This window comes from Salminus brasiliensis, chromosome 22, assembly GCF_030463535.1.
Source record: "Salminus brasiliensis chromosome 22, fSalBra1.hap2, whole genome shotgun sequence".
Classification (NCBI taxonomy): domain Eukaryota; kingdom Metazoa; phylum Chordata; class Actinopteri; order Characiformes; family Bryconidae; genus Salminus; species Salminus brasiliensis.
This window is the reverse complement of record NC_132899.1, coordinates 21,098,262-21,111,276: the sequence shown is the minus strand read 5'-3', so window position 1 is coordinate 21,111,276 and position 13,015 is coordinate 21,098,262. Positions and strand designations below refer to the sequence as shown.

At 40.7% G+C, this 13,015-nt stretch overlaps 1 protein-coding gene across 1 annotated transcript in view; it reads left to right on the top strand.

Annotated features, from left to right (window-relative positions):
- LOC140544018 (growth arrest-specific protein 7-like) overlaps window positions 1–13,015 on the top strand; it is a 55,441-nt gene that overhangs the window by 27,742 nt on the left and 14,684 nt on the right. The window contains exons 6-8 of the mRNA XM_072667367.1: window positions 10,111–10,200; window positions 10,664–10,779; window positions 12,053–12,127. Of these exons, the coding sequence (XP_072523468.1) occupies window positions 10,111–10,200; window positions 10,664–10,779; window positions 12,053–12,127 (281 nt within the window). The remainder of the gene's footprint in view (window positions 1–10,110; window positions 10,201–10,663; window positions 10,780–12,052; window positions 12,128–13,015) is intronic.

The window sequence follows — 13,015 nt, the reverse complement described above, 5'->3', positions numbered from 1 at the left end:
GCCACTTACAACCCTGTCATTTTGCCTTGCCATAGCAGTCTTTAGCCCTGTAAAAAGAACATTAATCCTCTCACCAGATGGTGCTTCTGTCCCTTCTGGGTACTCTCAGTGCCCAGTCAGCGTGGTGTGCAGTTAGCTAGCTGAAGAGATTGTACTAGTGTCTGGTAGGGATACCTTGTAGCCTAGCACCTGCTTAGCTCTTCTCCCAGCAGTGCTTCACCCGCTCAGTTAGCATTAGCTTTTAGCCTTTTTAACCTTGGTTCCATACTCCACCACGAATGATGATGCATTCTGCCTTGAAAGGTTTTCGTGAGTGAACTGGATGTAGATACATTTTGGGACCATGGGTCAAAACTGTAATGTAACAGTTTAGGGGTTTGAGGGGCTCAAACTGTGTTTGAGGTTTATGGTATATAATGTCCATGTATCGATGCCTGGTGCTCTGTCCTCTAAAGAAATAAAAACCCTAAAATCAAACTGTTTTAAAAACAGGATCATTTGAGCATGGATGCTTACACGGCACTTATAATTACACAACACTTATATTATTCCCACTTATAATGATGTTTTAGACCAAATTAATATAAAATAATCCATAACCCTGTACTTGAATGTCAGCCAGGCCACATAAAGTTGTGCTAAGAAGGCTAGGACTGGTGTGATGCATTTAGGCAAAAGAAAACTTAGCTGTAACCTAATCCTGCATATGGTTTAGTATTGTAGAGCAATATGGCCTCAAAACCGATGTTTTTCAATAACCTTTGACTGCATTAGAAAACATTTAGAAAATGTTTACTGTTAGAAAATATTTAAGGCGAAAGGTGACCTGAAAACACAACAACGCATTACACTTTTACTTATGCTTTTTTTGGTGTTATATCTTTGTAATGTGTTCATTCACATTTTTCTAAAGCAGCTTATTCAGTCAAGGCCAGTGTTGGCGTCTGCTCGCCAGAACTGCATGGCTTGGTGTCCTGAAAGATAAAACTTTCCTCATTTACTGCAGAGAGCAGCACCATTGTCCTCCTCCACGCAACTGCACTGGATTACCACTCGCTTTTGGCTTTATCTTCCCTTTTCAGTAACACACTCCTCTCGAGGCAGACCAAATGGTGGACAAAAAGGGGCTTTCAGAAACCTGTGCCAAGAGTCCAATCCATCTGTACAAGGCCGAAAAGTTAGAGGTGGAGTTCTCAAAGCTTAAAGAACACAGTGAGAGCTTTGATGAGAATTTAAAGTGCTTGGCAGACCATTACCTTTGCCAGTGAAATGTTTACCAGCTGGAGTGAATGAAGGTTCTGCGGAGGGAGCTTAGGTTTGTTTGCTTTTTTTTTTATCTACAGAAAAGGCCATGGCATCACAGCTCCGATGCCATGAATCTCTCTCTCTCTCACTCACTCACAAACACACACACACACACACACACACACACACACTTTTTCTCTCTTTTCTCAATCTCTTCCTTTCTCTCTCTCTCTGTCCCCTGTCCCGCTCCCTCCCCCAAAATTGATTAGTGTTAATGTGGCAGTAGATAGAGCTCTTATTGTCAGATCTCCAGGCCTCAGTCCTCAGGGACAGATGCTGACAACATGCCGAGTCTCAAGCTAGAGGGCTGGAGGCTGGCTGTGCAGTCTGGCAGGATCAGAAAGCCATTACCAAACCTCTGTGGAAGAAACAGTAACTGCAGAGGACAGTGGCCACACAACAGGCTCACTAATCACCCACATTACGTCTGCTGAGCGTGGTGTTTGATGGATAGTAGAAGCGTATTAGACTCTAGAACTCACATTCAGGCTCTTTAATGACCACACAGCCAAGTTGTGTTGGCGTTCACGGCCAGCTTGTACCAACTATGGTTTCAGCATTAACTCTGTTTGCATAATACAGTACAGTCATACAATAAAGTCCACGCTGTTATTGTTATTATCTTGCTACACTAAACACAACCTAGACAGTCATATGACCTCATATATACACTATATCTCCCAAATGTTTGTAAACACCTGCTCATCCAACAAATCAAGGGTGCCAATAGTGAGATTACAGTAGTTACAGCCTACACTCCACTGGGAATGCTTTACACTAGACATTGGAACATTGCTGTGAGGATTTGAGTGAATGCAGGAGTGATCATGCTAAACTATTTGAAGACTAAGAGACCGACTGATTAAACCAGTAAGTGTGTTCCAGCTTGACTGGAATGAAAACCTGCAGTAATACAGATAAGTCTGGACACCAGTAACCAGTGTGTCTTTTAATATGATGTACTTAATAAAAAGCCTGACCCATGGCCATTTGTTTTAATACATAAAACGAAAAACAGATTTCATCTGACTTTGTTGCGTTTTGGCTAATAATTCTGGAAAATCCAGGGAAGCCAATAAAAGCGGATGTATTTTACATGTAATCGCTCTTACAGGCACGGTCACCAAAAAACTGATCAGCCACAACAACAATTTGTACCACCTAATATTGAATAGGTCTCCCTTTTACTGCTACAACAGACCTGACCATTCGAGACCACGTCCAAAAGACTTCTGAAGGCGTCCTGTGGTATCTGGTACTAAGACATTAGCAGCAGATCCTTAAAGTCCTGTATGTTGTGAGGTGAGGCCTGCATGGATCACATCAGTGAGCCTTAGGTGCCCATGACCTTGTCGCTGGTTCACAGATTGTCCTTCCTTGGACCACTTCTGGGAGGTACAGTCACTGCATACCAGAAAAAAAGATGCTTTGTCATGCCTACTCGTCTAGCCGTCACAGTTTGTGGCTCCGATTTTTATGCTTGCCTATTTGTCCAGCTTTTAATTTCACATCACCTTCAAGACAACTCATTCAACACATTAGCAAACATAGCACATTAGAACGGATGCAAGTAGGGGCAGTGGTGCCTCAGCAGTTAGAGCACCGGGCTGTTGATACCTGGGTTCGGCTCTTGAGCAAGGCCCATAACCTCTCTCATGCACCGGAGTGATGGCTGCCCACCGCTCTGGACATGTGTGCTCACTATATCACAGTGTGTGATTGCTCACTAGTGTGTACGTGTGTGTTCACTGCACGGATTAAAGTTAAAGGTGGAAGTCATGAGGGTTAAAGAACAGAGCTTTGGAGCTGTGTTAATAGTGACATAAAACCACGATTTTGTATTTATTTATGGTAATATTAGTGTTTTACTAAGCAAATACACACTTACTGCCCAGATAAGGAGTACAGTACAGTATACAGTATTTGATACAAATATCATAAGGTATTCAGGGAAAAACTAAATAAAATACAAGGCCTATGTGGGATATGGCTCCTTTAATTGACTGTGTAAATGGCTCTGTGTGTAGACTTTTGAGACGCATTAAAAGTGTTACCAAGGCTTGACACATGATCTGTTGTCACACCTAAGGTTTACCAGCTACCAGCAACAAACAGCATATTTGCTACAACTCTGTTAGACTCATGCTTCACCTTTTGTTTGCACAGGAAGTTTTTTGCCTCTGCTGCTACCATTTCAAATTTTATTGCAGATCATGTGGTGGTTTAGAGTTGTTGTTGTTGTTATAATTATTATTATTATTATTATTATTATTAGTCACCAAGAGCTTGGCATAAGTCCTCTTATCTGCAGCCACTGATAATGTGTACAGATGCAGTTATGCAAGCAATATTAAATGCAAGTAAAAAAAATCAGGTTGTGTGAATTTAGTGTAATAGGCTGCAGTATAGAACTCTCAGAAATGTAGCTGTGAAGGTTAGGTACAGTAAGTGAATTCTTTCAAAGAAATTCAAGAATGAAGTCTAGGCTAAAAGTGCTAGTCTCTAAGTCTGCGTAGATGCCACTGTGCTGAGGTGTCAGTGCTAAAAGAGAAAAACGGAAAGCCAAAATGACACTCACAAACTTGGTTGCTTGCTTTGGTTCAGCTCAGATCAGTGTACATCGATTTCATATTTATTTGTAAGCTTATTTAATATACAGTACCTTGCAAAGGTATTCAACCCCCTTTAACATAATCAGATTGGCCTGGATCATGAAAGGCACTTACACAGATTGTTCCAGACAGTATTTAATGTGACTGCAGAAGACAAGAACTATTGTCCTTAAATTTTATGTTCTTTATCTTTTATTATTATTCCACCTGTTTTTACACAACGCTACTTCTCCTACTCTGACACAGTCCGTCCTGATCTGGAATAGTGTGCTTGTATGCAGCTTTTGGATGTAAAATGGACAAAATGTGTCCATAGACTTTTAATCCTCTACAGGTCACATTTTTCAATTTGAGCTACACAAATTTAGCTTCATCCCCCCCAAAGGAATGAATGGTGGAGGCCCCCATTTCTCTCCATTGCTCTCCAGCACTGGTCTGTGCATGGAGGATCTTTAGGACCAGGCATCTTTTGGACAAAAGTTTTGGCACCCCACATTTTATCATACCTATACAATCGTAACACCTTAGAAACACCATAGAAACAAGTTAGCAATGCCTTATCAACCAACAACTATACCATAGCATCACACTCTCTAGTTGTAATTGCAAATGAATATACTCTTACAGTGAAGGTCCAAAGTCAAAATTCATTATTTGTCAGCAGTTACTTAAAAAACAACAACTGATAATGCTGTGTGCGAAAGTATTCAACAAGTATTCAAGACTAGTGCTTAAGACTGGGAGTGACTGTTTGGGAGTGATTTTGCCCATTCGTCCTGACATATTTGCTCCAGGTTGTTCAGATAGGTTGGATGGTGCTTGTACAATGTCATAGATTCTCCATTGGGCAACTGGACCTTTTTGCCATTGTAGAACATTCCCCTGTTCAACCACTCATGTGTTGCTTTAGCCTTGTTTTTGGAACTTCTGAAAGGAAAACATTGCTGAGGAAAAGCATACCTCCAACACAATGCTGCCACCCCCATATTTCACTGTTGGGATGGTGTTTGTTGAGGAATGGGCAGTGATCTGTTTGTGCCACACATTGTTTTGTGGATTTGGTTAACAAAATTGCCTCATCAGACCACATTACCTTCTGGCATATATGTGCTTTATTGTTTTTTTTAGTAACTGAACTCTGTAGCTACTTTTGTGATGATTATTAATGTCTGCATGAACTTTGGTCTTCATTCTCATAGCCTACCTGATTTCCTTTTGTTGTCAAATTAGACTTTTTTAATGGTTCACACATAAAGGACAATTGTATATATTTTTCAACTGTACCCCCCCCCCCCCTTTTTGCAACTATAACAGGTTTACAACAGCAGGTTTATAACAGCAGGTTTAGAATACATAGCAAAACGTTAGCGACATGTCCTGTGGCCTGAGTTTCTTGTGTGGTTAAGTGGTTCCTTAACACGTCTTCTACTTTTCAACAATACCACCCACAGTTGATCTTGGAATATCTAGGAGGAAAGAAACTTTACGAACTGATATTTTTTCACTAGTGTGTAAAGGCAAGCCGCATGGCTAGGTACTTGATTTTATATACTTGTGGTGACCGTTGGACTGAATGAAACGACTGAATTCACTACAGACTAAGAGGTGTGTACCATGATACTTTTGTCCCCATATTGAATTGTAAGCATGCACTTTTTCCACATTCAACATCACATATGTCTTGACTCAGCAATCAAAAATACACAGCTTTTGTAGCTTCAGCAGGTTGAGGAGCATATGGCTGTGAACATTCTCCCAATATTTATTTTGTGTGTGTGTGTGTGTGTGTGTGTGTGAGACATTATATGTGTAAGCAGCCCAGACGTTTGCACGGCTATGTATATGTTCTGGTTGGGCTGTGAGTTCTGGGGTGCTTCTGAATGGTATCTGTCATTATTCAGCTGCCTGCATAGACAGCTCAGCGGCAGAGGGGATGTGGGATGAAAGCAACATGTTTGATCTGTTTTGAGGGGAAAACAGATGAGCTACAGTGGCGTGTTGATAAATGACACTGCATTTGTGGCTGATATATTAAAATATTTAGAGATAGATAATTAGCTATAGATACACTATATGTGCAAATGTTTGTCGACACCTCTTCCAATTAATGTATTCAATTACTTGAGCATTGAGCTGTGGAGCAGTGGACCTGTGTTCTCTGGAATGATTGTGTTTCATCCTGACCACGCTCACACTCTTGTCGCTGAGTGCAATCAAATCCTCACAACAATGCTCCAAAATGACACAAACAAAAGCAGGATAAACCATTTTTTTTAAATGAGCAGGTGTATATACAAAATAATTGGTCAATATGTTTAGCCGTAAAAGCTATAGAATTTATAGTAATAGTAGTACTTGTGGTGGTAGTGGTAGTAGTAGTAGTAGTAGTAGTAGTAAGTAATAGCAGTGGTTATAACAGTTGTAATAGCATTAGTATTAACAGTATTCGTAGTAAATAAGTAATTAATAATTGTGTAAGATGTATTGTTAGATTGCATAAATTTGAACAGTGTAAAACGGAAAAGGCAAAGCTAAAGCTATTTTTTAAGTACCAAAAGAAGGTCCTTATTTAGCAGTGGAGATGTTTACAGCGGTCAGTGATATTCAAGTGTGTACTTTCACATTGTGTTTGTGAAAGGAATGACTGCGTGAAACTGTAAAGCTGAAAATTTCATAGACCATCCCTGCACTACACTACAAAAGATGTACATGTGCATGTAGGCATGGCCTAATTTGAGGGGGCATGCAAGAGAATGACATCTTCTGTGTACAACTGCCATTCATCTTAACGCTATCTCCTATAGATGGATGTTGGTTTAATGTAATATTACCTTACATTAAACTTTACACATCGCTTTGCCTTTGATGTATAAAACGCAGTGAAAAAAGCAACACTCCCAAACATTTGTCTGTCACAGGTTGTTTAAATTTCATGTCGACTGCAGCTGATTCTTATATTATGGTGCCAAAAAAGTAACATGTTACTTTCAGATCATCATCATCATCACCACCTCACCACCACCACCTTTCCACTGCATATAGGTGTCTGTGGTAGACGCCCTATGTATGCACACATACAGTATACAGTGAGAAAGAAGGGTAAAACAGATACCGCTGCGAACCAGTAAAAGTCATTCTACTATTGATACTTCTGATCAAGTACTGAAAACACACAGTATGTCATCAGACACTGTAAGAAATCCCTGCAGAGTGCTAAAATGACCAAGCGCATGTGCCCCCATTTTTCTTCTCTCCGGTAAACTCACATGTGCTTCCCATACAGATTTCACAAGAGCTGTCACTGCTCACTCACATTTGCAGAACAGGAAACATTTGCAGAAAAAGCTGAGATAGCACTCACAGCTGTTTTGTAGGGAAAGCTGCTCAGCGGGCCTGTTCAACCCTCTTCATAAAACAGCAACATGTTGTGAACCATAGCTGGAAAAGCAAACGTTGTAGGCAGTTGTGCTCTATTGTTTGCCACAGCATGGAATTAAATGAAGCTCAGTAGTATTATTATATCACAGTGGCTTTGATATAAAGGTTGTAGCATTGCTTTATTAACTGATGGATTATAATAAGTGGTAGTCTGGGATATGAAGCATCTAGCTGGAGCCTTGAAAGGCACTCAAGTGTCTTTCATTTGGAGCTATAGAGAGAAAAAGCCAAGGCCGTCCTGTTAAATTAACTGGTAAATCAGTGACAATGACAGAACACTGCTTTTACTCAGAAGTTAAACTGGGTCAGAGTTCTGGCACCTTTGGTTCATATAAACAGCAATCAAAGCTCAGGAGGACAGTTTGATCAAAATGTGGATCAAATGTTTTTAAAAAGGGGTTCAACCCCCTTGTTTATTCCCTTAATCAGTTATGTGCGATTCTACCCACTAGTTAGCTCTCCCGCTAACTCTCAATGCTATGAAGTAAGCATGTTTCCTGCAAGGAATGTGAAGCACCACCCCATCTTTTCCAACTGCTGCCAAAAACACAACACCATTGGAGAGCTTTCCACACTTGGAAGCTAACAGATGCCTTTGTTGGCTATCACTGCTCAGAGTGATGGAGGAAGAGAGTGGGCCATCCTGCCCAGCCAGAGAGAACGAGGCCAATTCTGCTCTTTTAAACTCCTGGCCATGGATTGTTTTCCCACTCTGGAGCCCCTAAAAGTTTGCTGTTTCATGCTGTTTCAGCTTGCTACGTAGTTAATTTTGTCGCAGCCTTTAAATACACTATATGTATAAAGCATGGCTGTGGGTGAGTGGATTTCATTACATTCAGTGACAAGAGCATGAGGAAGGTCAGGATATTGGACAATCACCACCAGAGAACACCGTTCCACTACTCCACAGCTCAATGGTAGGAGGCTTTATACTCCTCTAGCCCATGCCTGCCATTAGGCATGTTGTCAATAGGTTCATGTTTATCTGCTCCAGAGAGTCATATTCTATTGACAGTACTAGATGTGTGTGCATTTGCACATCTGTGACAACAATGGGTGCAACTTAAAGTAGCTGAATGCATTCATTAGAAGGGGTCTTCACAAACATGTGGAAATATAGTGTATCTTAAATAATGCTACTCTGTGATTTTATTCCTGTCTACCATGTCTGTGTTTTCCCCTCCTCCTATGAGAAGGCAGAATTAGCCATTTGCTTTTCACTAAACTCTGTGGTGGTAGGATACCTTTTCCTTTCTGGATACACATCTCTGTTTGTCCAAAAAGACGTGGCCTCGCGTTGGAAAAAGAATATTTTAAGTCACAGTGTACATGCTTTTTAGCATGTATCCATCAAAGATCCTCTGCTAGATATTAAAGATTTAATTCAAAGAAATGATAGTAAAATGAAACTGTTGTTGTTAACTTTGCTTTACTATAAAGACTGAAATACGAGCCAGTATTAAACTTGCTTGTCCTGTGGTGATTTTATGCCCGTCCGGCTGTGAGACAGGATGTTTATTACATGTTTATTACTGACATCCCCCACCGATAAACTAATCTAATCCGAATAGAGCTGGAATAGTTTTCACAGCCAGGTAAAATCATGATGAGGTAGGTAGTTATGCTGCCTTTAAGTCCTATTAGAAACATTGTATTTACAAGATGAGCGCGGGAACTTCAGATTTTCTGATGATTCCTAACTTTCCAAGCTGGGAATGTGTTATTTAAAAAACTCAGGCTAAAGTCTTCCTTAATGGCTCCTACTCCCATCCACATACAATAAAAAAGTATGTGAGCAAATGCCATGTGATGCTTCTCACTGGATAAATATGAACTTCCTCTCTTTGATGGCAGAAAACAAAGTGAGCAAAAAGCCTTTTCCTCACAACATCCATGTTGTTTCCAACCAAAACCCCTCAAACACATATCCGGTTGCACTTACAGCCTCAAAAGTTGTGAGTAGGAATTTACAGGTAGGACTTAAAGAGAGCAAACAACCAATATGTTTTCAAAGTAGGCTTATTTCATATGGATGTTTATTTATTTATTTATTTTAGTCAATAGGCAACAAGGAATGCTAGATACATTAAAGAGGAGATATTATATATAAATAATAGCTCTCTTTCATTATTTGTTCAGTATCTAACTATCTGTATCTGACCATGGAACTACTCAGGCCACCATGTCTGGCAGCTAGCTGACAGACCATTCACAGCAGTGATACAGGAGCAGTCGCCACCTATTTAAACAGGTGCAGCTCCCAGATTCACCATTCTCAGAACACACTCTTCCCCAGTGACGTAAAAGGAGAGAAGTGTGGCTCACTCCTGATTCCGAGAACCAGGCTTACACAAGTAACCTAGCTTTCTCTTTCATACCCGTTCAGTATCTCAGTATGGGAAACAACCCCCACATGTCAACAGGGGGTTGTCAATGGAAGAGAGTGAGAATTAAGGTTAAGGCTAACATTAACATGTGTTCCATGTACTGTACTTTTACAATAGTATTTATTTTTGTGAATTGAAGATGGATTCATTAACAGGTTGATATTTCAACATTGCCATATTCATGCTGTTTAAAAAAAACAAAAAACAAAACAAATTAAACTATTGAATGGTTTCCTATTGAAGTGAACTACTAAATAGTTACAGTCCTAAAACATTGCTGGGTCTCAGGCAAGAAGCAGGACTCCCCTATTTTCTCATCACTGGGCCACCCTAACATGATGTCTCTGCATGACTCCCTTCTTCAACAGATCAATTGCGTAACGTTCCCCCTCCCGCTACACATGACCGAGCAGCAGTTGCTCAAACCGGACGAGTGGAGCTACTGCGATTATTTTTGGGTAAGGTAAAACCATATGCAGGAAGTCATATCAGTTTGCATCTTCATCTATGTTTACCAAAAAAATGTCAGTTATTTTCAGCGTGTTCACTCACTTGTCAGTGTGCTCAGAGCTACACAAGGCTAATCATGGTAGTGTGTGGATTATAATGTCTATATACCTACGTACTGTATATAACATAAAGGAAGATAATGCAGTTTATAATAATTTGACTGTATTGCATGGCCGTGTGGGATGTTCTAGTTGAACTTCATGTCATGCATGGCCCACGCAATAACATCTTGGCTGTTTTTAAAACTCTGCATCCAGGAACTTCACGTACATCAAGGACCTGTAAAGAAAGTTTTGGGAGTGCCAAGTGGGGGGAAAACATCGTTTCTGTCACAACTTCTCCTAAAGGCTGAGTTTGACAGCATGATACTCTGCATGTTTACCAGCGTTCTTGTTTTGTCTCCTGTTTTAGGCAGACAGAAAGGACCTGCAGGGGAACGCCTCCATCACAGGCTTTGAGGTGTTATTGCAGAAGCAGCTGAAGGGGAAACAGATGCACAAGGAGATGGCTGAGTTTATGAGGGAAAGGTAGAGCTCATCTCATCATGCTGCTCCAGTCTTATCACACACAGTGCTTCTGACACGGCCGTTATTTCATCACCAGAGACATGTGTGAAAAATACAGAATTACGACTTCTGTCCATGTTTTCTGTCAGTGACACCATTTCTACATACGTCAAAGATGTTTCTGCTGCCGCGTACAGCGACGTCCGTCCCTCAGCAGGATTCTCTGTAAAAGTGAAGTTGCGTAACTGTAGTGTAGTTCTCCTCTCTGGTTGCCATGAAAACCGCACAGCAACAGCTTGTCACATCTCTCGGCTAGTTTCCTCTTTCATTAATGGTGGGCTTTCATGTGATGCAAACTCATTACAGAAAGCAGGTTGTTTCCTAGGGCAGAACGTTCTGCTTTTCAGACATGAGACTCCTTCCTGCTGAGTGGACGGAGTACTGCGTTTTGTTTAATAACTTAAATAATGCGCACCCTTTTCTGCTAGCCATGACAGCGTAGTCTGTCTGAGCATCCCTTGCCTTAAGATGGAAATGCAACGTATTCAAAAGTTCCTGAAGAACTGCTTTTACACAGTTGCTGTTAGACACAGTAGAGCCTAGTGGACTTTCTAGGAGAGCTCATGTAATTTATGTAAGAGTTTATTTAACCCTTCCTCAATCCTTCTCCTCAGGCTCTGGGAACTTGTTCTCAAAGTCCCTTAGTAGGAATGTGATGTAAGGGGTCAACTACAGTACCATTTTCCCTCGGGCAGCTGAGGAGGGGAATGGTGTTAGCACACAGGCGAACAGGAAATGACCTTAGCATGTGAATTTCTGGACACAGCAGATGTGCTTAAACTCAGCAGTGAGAGAACTGGGGCTGATCATGGGTCCCATGGTGACTAATAGGTCATGCTGTTGCATGTTCAATAGAGAGATAGTTCAGCTAAAAAATTCTCCTGACATCAAGTGTAGTCCATCGGTAAATGACAAGTTTGTCTCTTCAGATTGTGCTCCAGTTTAGACCTACAAGGCTAATGTAGCTAATTTTAGGCAATGGAAGCTTATACTTCATTCATTAGCATTATGCAAACAGTAATCCTGAACTTGTCACAGCTTTTGCTATGGTAATTGACAGAGATAAGCGTCCTTGGCTTACAGTTGCTTACATTAGTCTCTTAGCTCTAGTTCAAAACTAAAAAAAAAAAGCAAAATTCTGATACCCCACATCAGACAGTCACATTTGTGGTAGGGGTTAAATTGTGTAAGTGTGATTATTTTCACTTTCAAAACAATTATTTTGTCTCTCCAGGATCAAGATTGAGGAAGAGTATGCCAAGAATCTCCTGAAACTCTCACAGAACCCTCTAGCATCTCAGGAGGAAGGGTAAGTGCTCAGGAACAGCACGTTTTGGGAGGGGGGGCAAGTGTGAGTGAATGCTTTTTGTTTACACTGGCTCCTCACCAAGCCGTCTTATCAAGCTTGCAGTCTGAAACACAGTAACCTCTGGAGGACGTGATGATGTAACACCTTACCTCAGTAGGGACCCGGTTTCTTTTAGAGAGACTACCCTGCTAAAAAAACTCACTGGTCAGCTGAAACCTGACCAAAACCAAATGCACCATACACTATGCTGGTCAAGAGCTTGTTAACCAGGTATGTTTTTGTTTGGACAACCAACTTTTCAACCACATTGACCATCAGAGACCAGCTTAGACCATCCAAAAGCAAAAGCTTGCCTTTGAGTCATGGATTTTTCAGCAGGACAGTACCTAATTCTGCTTAGCACCGAGCGCTCAGGGCTCTTTCACTTGAGCCACATGAATAAAGAGTAATTATTTATGATTGTAACATCCTGCATCCTGCAAAATCCTTTATATGAATGGTTCCTGAGGGTCCAATTATAGTTTTGCTTTTTTTACACATTCCAGATACTCTCCACAATGTAGAGTATAAACTGCATGCATTCCAGTTGTGCATCTGAACTATATATTGTGAGACAGTATAATGATAATGTGGCCTTACTTCAATAATATAGCTCAATCTCAATGTTGACCAAAGACCAAAGATGTTGAATCATGGGGTGTACATGTAAGGCTCTAAGTCTTAGACTATGTTGTTAGCGCAGTGCAAAAATCTTCGACCTCCAAACCTAAAGATGGAAAAACTTCCACAGGAGGGCAAGGATTTTATGGCAAGTACTTTTGGAGCATTTCTTTTGGTCTATTCATTATGAAAACTATGTAATATGTAATACATTGTAAGGAACAACTG